The sequence below is a fragment of the Eptatretus burgeri genome, chromosome 2, assembly GCF_056783735.1.
Source record: "Eptatretus burgeri isolate ZD-2024b chromosome 2, Ebu_testis_v1, whole genome shotgun sequence".
In the NCBI taxonomy this organism is placed as follows: Eukaryota; Metazoa; Chordata; class Myxini; order Myxiniformes; family Myxinidae; genus Eptatretus; species Eptatretus burgeri.
Genome location: NC_140962.1, coordinates 94,201,161 through 94,218,660, shown reverse-complemented (window position 1 = coordinate 94,218,660; position 17,500 = coordinate 94,201,161). Strand labels below are relative to the sequence as shown.

The window sequence follows — 17,500 nt, the reverse complement described above, 5'->3', positions numbered from 1 at the left end:
TCCGCAACATACACAAATCTGAGTTTATGAGCAATGTGACAATGCTGTACTGTTTTGGGGTCATGTCCAGAGGAGTATGCTGTTAAATGGTAAATAATTGGTACAGTGGCCGAGTGGTGTGGACACCGGTCAGGTATCCTCAGAGTCGTTGGGTCGAGATGGAATTTAAGTTTCCAGTACCTTAAGTCTTCTGATGGGAATTGCCGTGGCACTATCAGGAAAGTCAGTATAAATCACGTGGTTCAGAAATCTGGACTATAAAAGGAGCGTGCAAAAAGCGTCCTTTCGGGTTACACCCATTGGTTGGAGAGTTCGCCTGGCTCCATCCACAATTTCTGTACTATGGCCACCATTTTGGTGCTTACTGCTCTGCATAGTCAAAGACCTCTTCGGGGCTGTCTTATTCACAATTGCCATGCCCTCACTACAAGGTTTCCTTTTCGTGCAAAACAACCAAACCGACAGTTAAAAGTATTTTGAGCAGATAGACATCACGGGCCTTGTGAATATGGGCCTCAGCCATCGAAACAGCATTCTGTTGTTTATACACCATCCAAATAACTATGTGGAATTCTCTGAAGCAGCACTTTTACTGCAGAGGTTACGCAAGTCCTTGCTATTATTTTTCCGACTATTTTGTCTTAAAATTGTGAGTTGGACAGGCGACCATGACAGGTTTCTGTGAAGTCGGTGATACAATGATAGAGGAGCAGAAAGCATTAGATATTCCGCTTTTTCGATGTGGGAATGCCCATTTGCTTTTATGAGCAGAAGGAGGGTGAGGAAGGTTAGGGGAGGGAGAGTAAAGATGGGACAGATGATGTTGAGGCTTGGGGTAAGGGGTTGGGGACTTTCAGTGGTGGTGGGGGAGGGGGAGTTTGTGGTGGGGGGAGGTTGAGTTGTGGTGGGCAGAGAAGGGGTTGAGGAGTTGTCGTGGGGCAGGAAGGGTTGAGGAGTTGTAGTGGGGGAGGGGAGGAGATTGAGGAGTTGTGGTGGGGGAGGGGAAGAGGTTGAGGAGTTGTGATGGGGAGGGGAGGAGGTTGAGGAGTTGTGATGGGGAGGGGAGGAGGTTGAGGAGTTGTGGTGGGAGAGGGGAGGAGATTGAGTAGTTGTGGTGGGAGAGGGGAGGAGGTTGAGGAGTTGTGGTGGGGGAGGGGAGGAGGTTGAGGAGTTGTGGTGGGGGAGGGTAGGAGGTTGAGGAGTTGTGATGGGGAGGGGAGGAGGTTGAGGAGTTGTGATGGGGAGGGAGGAGGTTGAGGAGTTGTGATGGGGAGGGCTTTCGGTGGGGGTTGGGGTCGGGGGATTGAAGAGTTGACAGAATTTCATGTACAAGTTTACTCACAGTAAAAATGTAAATGGCCACGTGTGTATGTGTATGTGTATGTGTATGTGTATGTGTATGTCACTGTAAGGGTGTGACACAATCACCCTATTGGTAATATGCTAGTTATCTGCAAAATAAGGGTGATCTGCTTGCCTGCTCTCACCGACAGGATCCACATTTAATGGATGATAATTATTAAATGCCCTGAGATAATCACAACGATGAACACCACAATAATCCCAATGAAGTGATGCTGTTCCTTTCACCGTCAAATATCTAATTCTTAAGGCAGAATTTTTCAACGCCTCATTCTCAATCCCACATATCCCAAGCATTCTCTTTCTTTCATCATCTATTTATCAACCTTTTCTAACATAACTCTCCTATTCTTCCTCTTTGACGATATTTCCTCCTCATTTCTTACCCCATCGTCCAACCCCCACCAAATTGATACCTAACATGGATATGCTGTTCCTAAATGTACTCCACCAATGATAACAATAAAAGTATTTCACCCCAAAGGAAGCTGGTAGGACAGCCTTGAGGTACGTCTTGTACACTCACTTCTGAACAGTCCAGCCTGGGTTCGAATCCCGACCCAGCTATGAACTCTCATCCCGGTGTTTCAGGCAGGGCAATGTGTGTGCCCTCCTCAGGTGGATGTTGAACTGAGCGTCCCATCTGCCAGCACGAGTTGGTGGATGTTAAATGTCCCACGGTGTCTTTGGTGAAGAGTAGGACTCGAAACAAATTACAAATTCCTGCTGTAACCTATATCGGGGGAGAACTGCATCAGAGGCGCCAACACTCCCCTACAAGAACTGATGCTACCCCACAGCCACAAGCTGCACACAAATGGGACAATGACAACGACCTTAAAGGAAGTTACCTCTGATAAAATCTTGTTGTTATATTTGGTGTTGGTGGGGGGGGGACCTTGTTTCGGGCATGCCTCAGCAGTTGTTTTTGCCCTGCTCATGTGAAGCAAAAAGCTAGGTTGAGCAATTGGTTCACTTCTGTCTACAAACATTAGTTTCTGATAGAGGAACAACTCTACATTCAATTGAATGTTACATTTTGAACACCAATCGGAACACGAAACCTGTAGTTTAGTTGTACTTTGGCTATGAATTCAACCTGATCACACATGGGCAGAGTGGAGTGAGATAATTTTATGAGCCTGTCTGCCTGTTTGACAGTCAAACAAAATTTTAAAAAAATCATTCCAAGCAGAAAACTTACTGTATTTAAAGACGTCACAAAGGACACAAAGAACAGGCACAAATAAGTAATGTTACGTGTTAAATAAGGTGCTGTAAAAGATACCGCATCAATGGCGGTAAAGTTTTGATTTTTTCTTTTCCCCGACAATCTTGAAAATGTTTATTTTATTTCAATCAAATTATATACTTAAACATTGAAGAAAACAAATCGCCCTTTTGGCACTTTCAAAATTTTTCCGTTTCGCAGTACTTGGACAAAATATTGTGGCATTTTATGGAATCATGACCAATCAAATTTGCCGCTCGTAGACCCCCACCCATGTCCTTGTTTTTCAAGATTGTGCGGGCTGAGGTGTTCTATGAACTCCAGTTTCATACAGAGTCCAAGCTCATGAAAGAGCTGAAAAACATCTCTATAAATGCTTGCAGCTCTGTGGATGTGGTGCCAGCACATGTCATGTGTGACATGAGCCAGCTCAGATCTGGGGTAAATTACAATGATCAATTGAAGCAGGACCTTGAGCAAAATTCAATAATAATTGTAACTGATCTCAGATCTCAACGTGCATGACCATGGGAAATGCATCGAGGGTATCCATCCATCCATCCATCCAATGGGACCGTACTCTGTGCAGAGCGTTGGTGCTGCCGAAGCAGTCTCCTTGGCTATTGGGCACAATCCTGGATGGGTCGCCACTCCAACACAGGATATCAGCAAGCTGGTACTCATTTTGTCAACCTCAGAAGGATGACAGGCAGAGTCAACCCCACCTGGTATTAATTCAACATCCATTTAAGGGGATTTGAACTCAGGATCTTAGGATCCCAAGCCCACCACCTGAACCATTAAGCCAACACCAGGCATATCGAGGTTATAAAAGGATACAATACTGCAGTTACTGAATTCAGACGTTCATGTTACATTTACTCAAGAGACACTAAAATAGCCCAGAGTGTATAGCAACAGCTTAAGAAGTTTTAAGATGATAAAGATAGTTGTACTTCAGGAGGTTGGATTTTCCACATCAAGCAGGACTCTCCACCACTGACAGCCATGAGTTGTTTAATCAGTGGATCAGTACTGAAACCATATGATCTAAGAATGCACCACATACAGCAAGCAATTCATGGATGATTAAAACATGGAGGAAAAACGTTTCTGAGGATGATCATGAATGACTGCTTTACAACTACTCACCAAGCTGCTAAGCCTGGTGTTGGCTTAGCGGTTAGGATGGTGGCTTGGGATCCTCGGGTCCTGAGTTCAAGCCCCGGTGGCCACTGAATTAACACTAGGTGTTGACTCAGCCTGCCATCCTTCCGAGGTCGGCGAAATGAGTACCAGTATACTGGTAATAGGGGAACTGCATCAGTGGCATAGCTGCACCCCTAACCAATGATGCAACCAGCAGCTAAAAAGGCAGCCCATGATGGGAACCAAGCTGCTTCAGGAAAAGCAGGATGACCCCAGATATTTACTTCAATATGATAAGGTAACATCATTCACATCTCAGATTGCCATTGATCACAGCCGACATGACCACAGAATTGTTGTGAATGCATTTACAAAAGTCAACATTGGAGGTCTGCAGCATCGTCAGTAGAACTCGATGAATAACGAATTCCAATATTGTCTGAGCCTGACTATGGCTGGATGCATGCACCCCACTTGCAGGTTACGTTTTCAATGCCTCCACTAAACTTGCACCAAGTAACATGGTATAGAACACCACCGATAATGCATACAGATAACCCGATAGTATATTTCTGAACAGCTGGACTCCATGTGGTCAAATTGGTTTTGTACGTACCCCAAAACCCAACGATATATCAAAAATATTCCATTGATGTACTGCTTCTGACACACATAGGAAGCCACAATCCAGCAGAGCAATTCCTGTCTATACGTCATAAACATCACGCAGATGTTCAGGTAGCAGGAAATCTCAAGATGATACTTATGGCCCACATATTATCAATGTTTCATCAGAAGAACAAAAGTCATGTGAGATGCTCAGCAAACTTTTGTGAAGTATTTTCCCAACTAATCTGGTGCCCAACTTCAGGTTAGTTTGTTTGGTGTTTCCATCAGATGCTGGAATCCCAGATTTAAATTGAAAAAATGATTGCCATTTGATTATATTCCACTTATCTTCTTGTCTTGCATGTTAGATATGTACAAACTACTTTGTGAGCCTTTAGACATGGTGGAAAAAACACCATTATGAACTAGAATGGCACTCGGTCGAGCGCACACCTCCGCCACGCAATGCTTGATCCATAAGAACATATCGGACCCAATCAATACATTTTTGAAATATCATATTGTATATCGTTTTTGGCCCAACCTCTCAATGGTGAAGAATCACTTTGGAAATTGAATAATTCTCATATCCAGATTTGGATTCAGATCTTCCCCAAAATCGAATAAATTTGTCATGGTCACACACCCAACTTGTCCACCAAGTTTTTTTTGTATACCTTGTCAAGGCTCGTGTAGAGTTAACACACAACGCATATCAAGGGGGCATGAGACAGGAGGGGCAGGAGTGGGAGGGACAAAACAGTGGGGAACAGACACATTAGGAGATCTGTGGAAGGGAGAGGGATGGGACGAGGAACATGGGGAATAGAAGATGGACATTACAGGGACTTTCAGGAAGGAAAGCAGGGAATTTGAAGGAGGTGGGCTTGTGTGGATTATCGGGGGTAGAAAAGATCGAGGATTTGGATGGGGGATGATAAGAGGTGGTGGTGAACAGCTGTTTTGAAAGTCAGGAGGGAAGAATGGGAAAGAATAGAGTGAGGGAGTTCATTCCAAAGGTGGGAGAAAAAAAGAGGAATGAAAGAGTGAAGGTGAGCAGTGATTCGTGATTTTGGTCGTTTTACCAGAAGGGGGTTGTTGGCAGACCTAGAGCACCCTGAGGAAATGTGGTGGGGACAAATCACAGAGAGAGCAGGGGGGCGAGGCTGGAGAGGAGATGATAGAAGATAGAAAGACCACCGACCAACCTGCGGTGATTGAGTGAGAGGCCCAAAGACTCGGCTTCATTGCGGGAGATGCCGATGATCCGAAATGCCCTGGTTTCGACAGCGTGAAGCCGAGAAAGGTGGGAGGCAGGAGCACCAGCCCAGAGGGGAGAGCAGTACTCCATCAGGCTACGGACAAAAGCTTTGTAAGTGGTCAGGAGCTCAGGAGGGCCAAGGAAGGACTTTGCACGACGGAGGATTCCCAGTCGGCGACTCGCTTTGGAGGAGAGGTTTGAAATGTGGCTTTCCCAGAAAAGGTAATGGCAGATAGTGAGACCCAGAAGCTTGAAAGAAAAGTCTTCTTCCAGAGGATTGTTGAGAAAGTGGATGGGGGGGTTTTCTAAACAGTCCTTTCGAAGAGACATAGTGAGAGTGTGAGATTTGTCCGGATTGAAAGACATGTTCCACGTGTTGGACCAGTTTGTGATTTTATCAAAATCAGCAGTGAGCGAAGAAGCTGCTGCTTGCCGGTCTGAGGGATGACCAATGGTACGGCAGAGGGTGGAGTCATCAGCAAAGAGATATAGAGGATTTTCCAGAGAGTCGGAGAGATCATTGATGAAAACCAGAAAAAGAACAGGGCCCAGAACGCTACCTTGAGGAACTCCAGCCTGCACAGGAAGAGGGGATGAAAGAACTCCATTTAGGGCCACACGTTGACAGCGACAGGAGAGGAAGTCTGCGAGCCATGAGTGGAGATGGCCTTGGATACCATAGGAAGAGAGTTTGGTGAGTAGTGCAGGGTGCCATACTGTGTCAAAAGCACGTGATATGTTCAGGGATACGGCTCGGATTTCCTGTCTGGCATTGAGGACCTCCATCCATTGTTGGGAGAGCAGAAGCAGCATATCCAGGGTAGAGTGACCTGGTCTGAAACCAAATTGATGATCGGAAATCAAGCCATTGGAGAAGAGGAAGGATTTCATGTCTGAAGCGATGATGGATTCCATAACCTTGCTGATGATTGGGAGAAGGCTGATTGGTCTGTAGTTGCAGGGATCTGTTTTTGCACCTTTTTTATGCAGGGCAGTGATGTTTGTAGATTTCCAAGCAGATGGCAGATGGCCTTGAGCAAATGAGAGGGTGAATAGAACAGAGAGAGGGTGAGCAAGAACAGAAGAGCAGGTTTTTAGGACACGTGGGCTGATGCCGTCTTGACCGGTTGCAGAATCTGAGTCGAGATTTGACAGCAAGCTCTCCACTTTGTCAGGAGAAAAGGATACAGAGTCCAGGGACAGTTGGGTGCGACTGGGTAAAGTGGGTAGAGAAAGTGATGGGTTTTGGACACAAGATTTTGCTGCAAACACCGAGTTTAGGCATTCAGCTTTTTCACGTGCGGGATCAGCAGTGCGGCCATTTGAGGTAAGGGAGGGGGTGGAGGGGGAACATACACCAGAAACAGATTTGATTAGACGCCACCAGGATTTTGAGGAGGGAGAGAGGTTTGAGAGTTCAGACTTGAGATGAGAAAGATGTTGTTTTCTGGCTCTCCTGAGGGTAGATACACACTTGTTCCGAGCTTTGTGGAAGGAATTGAGATTGCCATCAGTTTGGTTTGCTTTCCATGAGGCAAAGGCAAGTTGTTTCAGGACAACTGCCTCGCCCCAAGCTTCAGTAAACCAAGGGCGGGAGGAAGGGTAGGACAACTGAAGATGAGAGGGGATAAATCTGTGCATGAGGGAGAGCAAGTTTCTTTGAAAGAATTCCCAGGATGAGTTGATGTTTGAGAAAGTAGTGATAGGAGACCAGTCTATAAGTTTTATGGCTGCTTGGAGACCCTGCCAATCTGCTTGAGTCGGCTTGAATGCCAAGTTTCATCCGAATCCATCCACAACCTTGTGAGATATCACGCTACATATCATTTTTGGCCCTATCTCTCAATGGTGAAGAATCACTTTAAAATTCTCGTCGTCTGATCCAGATCTGGATCTTCACCAAAATCTAATGAGTTTATCCTTGTTACACACCCAACCTGTCCACCAAATTTTATCCGGATCCGTTCCCAACTTTTTGAGATATCCCACACACAAACAGGCAGACAGACAGAGGGGTGAAAACATAACCTCCTTCACATTCGGTGGCGGAGGTAAAAATGGTTTGGAGGCAGTTTGACTGGAAGTCGATTCCCATCCCTTTGATAGGATACCTCATTGTCTGAAGTCACCACAAGAAGTATACTTACAAAAGTTTTCCCAAGATCCTCATCAGATTTCCAGCAGACCTCTGAGAAAATCAGAGAAGATTTGTGTAAGGGTGGGTACAGAACTGACCGTGCTGCCTACGTGGATATCTGTACCTGCAACAGACCACAATTATTACGTATAATTTCACAAAAGTCTGTTCCAAGTTTCATAAGAGTATGTGAACACCTTTGGATAGAACAATTTTGATGTCATAGAGTTTATATAAACTTCATCTGTCAATGAAAAATTAAGAAATCACAAATGTCATCTGTATAACAGTAAAAACACAGGTTTGACGATCCTGTCAATCCTGATGCCACTTTGCCTGCTTTGTCTGAATTAATTCAATGGCTGTTTACCCAGTGTCATTTTTTTCCATTAAACTTATTTTTGCTCTGGAGAATGTTTAAACAAAAAAAATGTGAAGACCTGGAAAACTCGTGTAAATAACGACAACAACTTTCTCTTTGCAGTGACATTGAATCATCTGACCACAATCAAGCGAACATTTCTGATCAATAGTGTTATGGTGGATATAGGGGTGACTGAATTAACAACGACCATACAGTGTGGAGCTGCCAGTTGTGTATGTTTCTTTGATTAATTCATATTACAGTAGGTCTGATATATGAGGTTCATGGTCATGAAAAAGAAGCAGAGGAAGTTGTTTAAAAAAAAATATATATATATATATATATATATATATATATATATATATATATATATATATATATATATATATATATATATATCAGATAACAGTCTAGTTTCGCAAAATAACTGAAATCATACTAAAATAAGCAATTTGGTGTTTGTCCATCTGTCTGTCTGCATGATCGCAATACATTCGGTCATTACTTATCCAATCTCAACCAAACTTGACAGGAGGATTAAGGGTCACATGATGGAGGTTGCCATGACTTAATATGCCTCCCTCCCCAAGGGGGTTTTCCACCTTGGACAAAACCAGTGTTAAGGTGTATACCTGTGTCAAGATAACAAATCATGGAATTTTCCAAGGCCACTTCTAATGACAAAACTGACCAGAAGGGCACGCGGTAGAGCGCATACCTCCGCCACGTAATGCCTGATCCACGAGAACACATCGGGACCATTACATTTTTGAAATATCATGCTATACATTACTCTATCGTTTTTGGCCCCATCTCTCAACGGTGAAGAATCACTTTAAAAATTAAATAATTCTAGTATCCAGATCTGGATTTGGATCTTCACCAAAACTGAATCAATTCGTCCTTGCAACACACCCATGTCCACACAATTTCACTCAGATCCGTCAACAATTTTTGGAGATATCCTGTACACAAACAAACAAACAGACAGAAAGGGGTGAAAACATAAGCTCCTTCACCTGCAGTGGCAGAGGTAAATAACAACACCAATGAGAATAACATAATATTAATGTTACTATAAAACAATATTAATCCGAATAATATCCCCTCTCCCCCAATGGGTTTTTCCTCCTTGGACAAATGCTGTGTTAATGTGTATAAACAAAAGCAGAACATTTCATGGGGCACCCCTACCAGAAGTAAAAAAAATAGAAAACCACAAACACACAAGACTACCTTTTCAAACAGTTGCTATTCCTATTTAACACAAAAATGAAAGGGAGGAAAAATGATGTTGTTGAGGCATTTAATGCTCATCACGTCCACCACAGACTGAGAGACCCGAGCTTAGGTCTACTGTTATATATATATATATATATATATATATATATATATATATATATATATATATATATATATATATATATATATATATATATATATATATATATATATATATATATATATATATATATATATTGTTACGGTTGAGGAAATTCGCAAATCACCATTCAGGTCCCATAGGTGAGATATCTCTGTAAGTACATGTGGAGTTAGCCCAAACCCGTTGTTTAGAGGGAATAAATGTCATTCATTCGGGCTGCGACCCTTTGAGATAGCCGTTTTTCTATTCTATCTTTATTTTGAACCAACCACGTCTCAACCGCCATCACACAACAACCACCAACCGCAACGCCGCTTCACAACAACAACAACAACGCCAACAGCCACGACCTTTACCTTCACAACTCGCTCCCGCAAACATCGCATCACCGCCATTCCAAACGTCGCCATGGCCATGGACCACCACTTTAAACCGTCCACCACCTTTGCCTCTCCTTCTGCGGCCATTCCCGCACCGCTTGTGGGCACCGAGCGTCAGGCTGTCCTGGCCTCGTGTGGGACGCGCGCCGAGCCGTGGGTGCAAAGTGCGGCCTTTCCGAGGAGAATTCGGATCAGGAATGATACACGCCCACTTCTGATCCGTCCAATCCGCAAGCGCGGGGCGGTTTGGCCCCGCCTCCAGGCGCGTCGGAGTAGAATCGGGATATGCAAATTCAAGGATCAGGGGAGACTCACGCCCCTTTTTCTCCGTCCAATGGGCGAGCGTGGCTCCACCCCCGAGCTCCTTTTCATCCAGAAATTTGCATATGGGTTCTCCTGCCGGACTATAAAGCGCCAAGCGCGGGGCGAATTTAGTCAGTTCGAGGCAGTCAGTTTTGAGAAGAGTCAAGGCGAGTTTGAGAAGAGTCAAGTCGGGTCTGGAGAGGAGAAGTCTGTTGGGGCTCGCAGTCTATCGGGTTTCGGAGTCTGTCGGGGAGCTGCAGAGAGAGGAAGCCTGGAGCGCGGTCGAGGTGGTTTGCTGCAGTCGGTGAGGAGAATTGCGGAGGAGGCCGAGTGGATCGTGTCCGAGGCAGGGAGGACGGAGGTCAGCGACGAGATCGCAGTGGAGTCGCTCGTCGTGGGACCCAAGCAAGCCAGCTATCCTCTTTCCCCAGAGCATCAACAATTCCCCCCTTTTTCCCCCCCCGCGCTGAGATAGTGCGAAAAGGGGGCCCCGTTCCCACCCCACTGCAAGCAGTGCCAACGAAACCTGCGAAGGAGCGCGGAGTCGGGGCACCGCCACATTTGCGGCTTATCACAAGACACGGGTAGGATCCACCCGGTCTCGCGGCCCACAGGCCCCGTCTGCCCCCTTGTCTTTGAGGGTGGCCCTTTTCTTTTGCTTTTGAATAAATGTGTTGTTGGCGCCGTCTATAAAGTAAAACTGTGTAAGTGTTGCTGTGTGCTCGCGTAGTTGGTAGTAGATCTGCATTGTTGTGTTTCTTGTGTTACATCTGCTTTTGGTGCATAATTGTTGTAATTGTATATGTGTGCTCTCTGTGTGCCGCGGAATAAATGTGAATTATGTTGAACTGTTTTTCCCGTTTCGCTTCGTCTTTTCTTTAATTGAATCTCCATCTTGCTTCACGTAAAGGGTTGGTAGTGGGCTTAATACGCCCGATAATTAATCGGAACCGTCGAGGCCGACGATAACACCGCTCGGTTATCTCGCTAGTACGGAACGGGTCGCTTAAGTGGCCCGTGTCCGGAGTCGACCTGCGGCGGGGTGCGATCGCCTGGTCTACCCTCCGCGTGGGTACTTCGGTAGGTCGAATTTGGCGAACAACCCTATCCCACACGGGGGGCCGATTGGCACGATCGTGGTGAGGCCGAAGGGCCCACCCGTGACTAGCTCCCGGCGTTAGTCCGAGAGGGTCACGACAGAATTGTCCGTCCGGTGGGCGACGTGCCGCGATTCGAGTTATGCGGCCGTTCGCACGCCGGCTTGCGCAAATTCGCAACTATATATATATATATATATATATATATATATATATATATATATATATATATATATATATATATATATATATATATATATATATAAAATATATATATATATCTATAAAAAAATATATATATATATATATACCCCAGAGAGGACAATAATTTGACCCTTCCTGCTACTCCCAAAGGGAGTGGATGTACTAGTAATAGTAAACATAATTTACCATAATTGATGACGGCTCCATGCAGCTGGATCAAAGCACTGAAGAATAAAACAACCATGAGGGGTTCTTATAAAAGTGGCACTTTTACACAGTTGATGGAAACCCTGATGTTCATGGAGTGTTGTTTCCAATACTTATGGAATAGCCCGACTCAGGATTTCTTGCCTGCATGCAAAAGTCCTTCATTACATGGGTACGAAACTCAGAAATCCTGCCATTATCAGGATGTTTGTTGTTGTCCAAAATGTCACATCTACATTTAAAACCGATAATCAAGTGTACACAGCAGTATAAGGTAGAAGCTTCAATTCCTATTTTCCCCACTTTCCCAACAGCCCCCATCCCTCCCAACTAAATACTCTGTTTATTGTCTTAAATCCAAAACAAACAAAAAAATACCTTTCTCCCTGCATACCCATGACTCCCGATCCTTCTTCTTTTTCTTCTTCCACCTACTGGCACACCATCTTTATTCCACTTGAACTGACCCACTCTCGCCATTACCTTCACGATTTCTTCCCACAACCTTCCATTCCCGAATCTTACCTATTCTTCAACAATACATCAAAAATTAATAATCTTCCTTGTATCCTTTCGATCAATACACCTCCTGTAACCACGTGTCTCTCTACTCTTCATGATACATTTCATCGACCCAGCAGCTTCACTCTGAGTTTACCGTTCCAAATTCACCATACACTTCCACAATTTTACTTCAACCTTCCCTTTTCCGAATGTTATGCAATCCTTATTTAAAATAAATAAATTCACTTTTTACTATACACCGCCCATAGCCACATGCTTCTCCCTTAACCACGTAACCTGTTTCCACCCCCTGCGTTTACCGATCTAAATTCACCTCACGATTTTTTTTCTACAACCTTTCCATTACCTGATCTGATGAAAACACTCTCAAACAATAATAATAATAATAATAATAATAATAATAATAATAATAATAATAACGATAAAATAAAAACGATCTCTTATAATGCTTCAGCTTCCACTTTCACACGTGTGGTTCTCATTACTGTATTATAATTCACTGCTCTTCTTCCATTGCAACAGACTGCTCTCAATTTGACCTCTCATTCATACCTTGCCAAAAAAAATCCTACGGTTACAGCGTTTCTTCTCTCCATTCTCTAAATTCACCTTCACTGCATCCATCAAGAAATGTCTTCAATCGCATCTCTGACCGAAAAAAATTAAAAACTCAGTTTGCTATGAATGTTCACTTTGCATCAATCATTCTTTTTTTCAACTTCAGTGCCAACTCACCCCTCTCACCCCTCCCTCTCAAAGCAATCATCACACTCTTCTCCCTCCAAGCCTCCCTCTCACCTCTCTCAAAAACTCCTCCCTCACCTTTCTACCTCAACTCTCACCCTTCTCCCACCATTCACTCCCTTCACCCACCCTTCTCAAAGTCCACCCCCCTCTGATCCACAAAGCTGCCTCCTTCCCCTGCCCTCTCACCTCCATCTCTTCACTCCACCTCCTGAAATGCCTTCTGCCCCCTCTCTTGACCCCCTCTCCCCAGCACCACAGAGCCTTTTCTCCTCCTCATGTGGCCCCCTCCCCTAGCTATTCTGCAATCCCCCACACTCTTTCAACAACTCTCCTTAACCCCCCCCTCCTCCCTTGTCCTACCCTCCCATCCTCTGCACCAAAAGCCTTCTCCCCTCTTCATTCACAGTGTGGACCTGAAATATCCGGGGCCTTCGCTCAAACCTTTCAGTTCTTTCCATACAGGTTGCCACTGACAAACCAGACATAATCTGCCTCACAGAAACTTTCCTCCCCCAAGACGTGTCTGACTCCCAAGTATCTCTCCCTGGTTACTCCCTCTGCCAATTTGACAGACCTGAGCCTCGTCCTGGTGGAGGAGTTGCTCTCTTCATCAAAGACTCCATTCCTCACTCTCCATGCACTGCCCTCATTCCCCCACACCCCCAGGAATACCTCTGGCTACGGCTTCCCCTCCACTCCCACCTCATGTTTATATGTGTACTGTACCGTCCACCTAACAGTGATGACCCCATCGACACCTCACTATCCGAAAACATAGACCAACTTCTATCTTCTCGTCCAAACCCTCTCTTCCTCATATGTGGCGACTTTAATTGTCATCATACCAGTTGGTGAGGTGTGGCTACCTATCTCACCTGTCATGGCACTTCAGCAAAAGCTTTTTGCAACTCATTGGGACCGATTCAGTCGGTAAACTTCCCGACCCGGATCTCAACCGATGGTACTCCATCTCTTCTGGATCTGATTTTGACAAACTTCCCTGACATCTGCTGCTCTTCCCCCGCTCCAATCGGTTCTTCTGACCACGTCCTTGTCAAAGTGGACATCTCTCTGGCTATTATCAGAGAACCACCTCACCGCCGTCGAGTCTGGCATTTCACTCAAGCCGACTGGCAGGGTCTCCAAGCAGCCATCAAACTTATCAACTGGTCTCCCATCGCTACTTTCTCCAACATAAACTCATCCTGGGAATTATTTCAAAGAAACTTGCTCTCCCTCATGCACAGATTTATCCCCTCTTGACTTCAGTTGTCCTTCCCTTCCTCCCGCCCTTGGTTCACTGAAGCTTGTGGTGAGGCAGTTGTCCTGAAACAACTTGCCTTTGCCTCATGAAAAGCAAACCTAACTGAGGGGAATCTCAGTTCCTTCTATAAAGCTCGGAACAAGTGTGTATCTACCCTCAGGAGAGCCAGAAAACAACATCTTTCTCACCTCAAGTCTGAACTCTCAAACCTCTCTCAATCTTCAAAATCCTGGTGGCATCTAATCAAATCTGTTTCTGGTGTATGTTCCCCCTCCATCCCCTCCCTTACCTCAAATGTCCGCACTGCTCATATTGCACGTGAAAAGGCTGAATGCCGAAACTTGGTGTTTGCAAGGTTGAGAGCTTGCTGTCAAACCTCGACTCAGATTTTGCAACCGGTCCAGACGGCATCAACCCTCTCTTCTTCTTCTTCTTCTTCTTCTTTCGGCTGCTCCCGTTCGGGGTCGCCACAGCGGATCATCCGTATGATCCGCATAGTGATTTGGCACATGTTTTACGCCGGATGCCCTTCCTGACGCAACCCTGGTCACCTCTTATGACCCAGGGATAAGACGGCATCGACCCATGTTTCCTAAAAACCAGCCCCTCTGCTCTTGCTCACCCTCTCTCTGTTCTATTCACCCTCTCATTTGCTCAAGGTCATCTGCCATCTGCTTGGAAATCAGCAAACATTACCGCCCTGCATAAAAAAGGTGCAAAAACAGATCCCTGCAACTACAGACCAATCAGCCTTCTCCTAATCATCAGCAAGGTTACGGAATCCATCATCGCTTCAGACATTAAATCTGTCCTCTTCTCCAATGGCCTGATTTCCAATCATCAATTTGGTTTCAGACCAGATCACTCTACCCTGGATATGCTGTTTCTGCTCTCCCAACAATGGATGGAGGTCCTCAATGCCGGACATGAAATCCGAGCCGTATCCCGACATACATCACGTGCTTTTGATAAGGTCTGGCACTCTGCCCTGCTCACCAAACTCTTCCTATGGTATCCAAGGCCATCTCCACTCATGGCTCACAGACTTCCTCTCCTGTCGCAGTCAACGTGTCGCCCTAAATTGAGTTCTTTCATCCCCTCTTCCTGTACAGGCTGGAGTTCCTCAAGGTAGTGTTCTGGGCCCTGTTCTTTTTATGGTTTTCATCAATAATCTCTCTGACTCTCTGGAAAATCCTCTTTATCTCTTTGCTGATGACTCCACCCTGTGCCGTAACATCTGTGATCCCTCAGACCGGCAAGCAGCAGCTTCTTCGCTCACTGCAGATCTGGGTAAAATCACAAACTGGTCCAACATGTGGAACATGTCTTTCAATCCTGACAAATCTCACAATTTCTCTATGTCTCTCTGAAAGGACCGTTTGGAACCCCCCCCCCCCACCCCATCCACTTTCTCAACAATCCTCTGGAAGAAGTCCTTTCTTTCAAGCTTCTGGGTCTCACCATCTGCCATGATCTTTCCTGGGAAAACCACATATCCAACCTGTGCTCCAAAGCCAGTCGCCGACTGGGAATTCTCCGTCGTGCAAAGTCCTTCCTCGGCCCACCTGAGCTCCTGACCACATACATAGTCTTCGTCCACAGCCTGATGGAGTGCTGCTCTCCCCTCTGGGCTGGTGCTCCTGCCTCTCACCTTTCTCAGCTTCATGCTCTGGAAACCAAGGCATTTATGATCATTGGTATCTCCCGCGATGAGACTGAGTCTTTGGGCCTCTCACTCAATCACCGCAGGTTGGTCGGTGGTCTTTCTGTCTTTTACCGTCTCCTCTCCGGTCTCGCTCCATCTGCTGTGTCTGCGATTGGTCCCCACCATATTTCCGCAGGGCAATTAAGGTCCGCCAACAACCCCCTTCTGGTAAAACTTCCAAGATCACGAATCACTGCTGATCTTCACTCTTTCATTCCTCTGTTTTTTTTTCCCACCTTTGGAATAAACTCCCACACTCTCTTCAATCCCATTCTTCCCTCCAGGGCTTCAAAACACATGTTCACCACCACCTCTTATCATCCCTCATCCAAATCCTCCATCTTTTCTACCCCCGTTAATCCACCCCAAACCCTCCTCCTTCAAATTCCCTGCTTTCCTTCCTGAAAGCCCCTGTAATGTCCATCTTGTGTACCCCGTGTTCCCCGCCCCATCCCTCTCCCTTCCACAAATCTCCTAATGTCTCTGTTCCCTACTGTTTTGTCCTTCCCACTCCCGCCTGTCTTATCTCATGCCCCCCTTGCTGTGCATTGTGCGTTAGCTCTCATACGAGCCTCGACAAGGGATTCAAAAAATAAAATTAAAAACGCAATATGCACCCCCCCCCCCCCAGCCAAAGTCTGAGTCTGTTCAATAAAAAGTCAGAAAGATTAGGATGTAAACCAGTAATTAAGTTGTATAACCCCCTTAGGTCCTGATTAATTGATCAGTATTTTTAATATCCATACCAGAGGCCTCCAGGTGATGGTTCATCAGGCATTTTGAAATGAAAAGGAGTTCAGTCTACTGAACAAAGGAACCAAGCAGGATCTATATGTATACAGGGGGAGTGTGTGTGGGATGGACCTTGCCCAACATTTTCTGATGGGGCAGCATGCCCCAGCTTACTCTATCTGTTGACAGGGCATCATAAAACTGCGCTGCACAGTGCAATTAATTGTGGGATATTTAAACCACTTTTTGGTCAAAAACTCTGACCTTTTTGCAAAGGTACTTATAATATGAGCTGCCAGCATAATTCAAGGGAATGCACATCACGGTTGTCCAGCAGACGTGTGACATAATCTTCAAGTGAGAATTGGAAGATTACACTTTACATAATATGTTCCCATACATTGTCCAAAATGGCTTACCACTGAGTCAGGCTGTTACTCAAGTGCAATTGTAGTTATGTTTCAACGAATATCTGCCAATTGTACCCCTATCAAGATGTTAACGCTTTAAAAAAATAATTCTATCCTATAATACATCAAGCTGGCAGGATGGCGAAGAGATACACACACTTGCTGCTAAGCCGTCTAACCTGGGGTCAAATCTCGGCCCGGCTATAAACTGTAATCTCAACGTTTCACAGGCAGGGTGATTCATCAACGTGTGTGCCGTCCCTCGGCTGGACGATAAACTCGGCATCCCGTCTGCCACTGGCATGTTGGTATACGTAAAGATCCCATGGTGTTCTTCTCGAAGAGTAGGCGAGCTCTCAGCAGCACCATGAACAAATTCCAAATTCTTGCCCCAACTACTGCTGCGAGAGGGATAGCAAACCGCCCATT

General features: G+C 45.4%; 1 protein-coding gene across 1 annotated transcript in view; it reads right to left on the bottom strand.

The window, feature by feature from the left end:
* The window catches only part of LOC147032588 (uncharacterized), a 75,357-nt gene that overhangs the window by 43,282 nt on the left and 14,575 nt on the right, over window positions 1-17,500 (bottom strand). Inside the window, exon 2 of the mRNA XM_085870333.1 lies at window positions 7,760-7,800. Coding sequence (XP_085726459.1) covers window positions 7,760-7,782 — 23 coding nt within the window. The 5' untranslated portion in view covers window positions 7,783-7,800. The remainder of the gene's footprint in view (window positions 1-7,759; window positions 7,801-17,500) is intronic.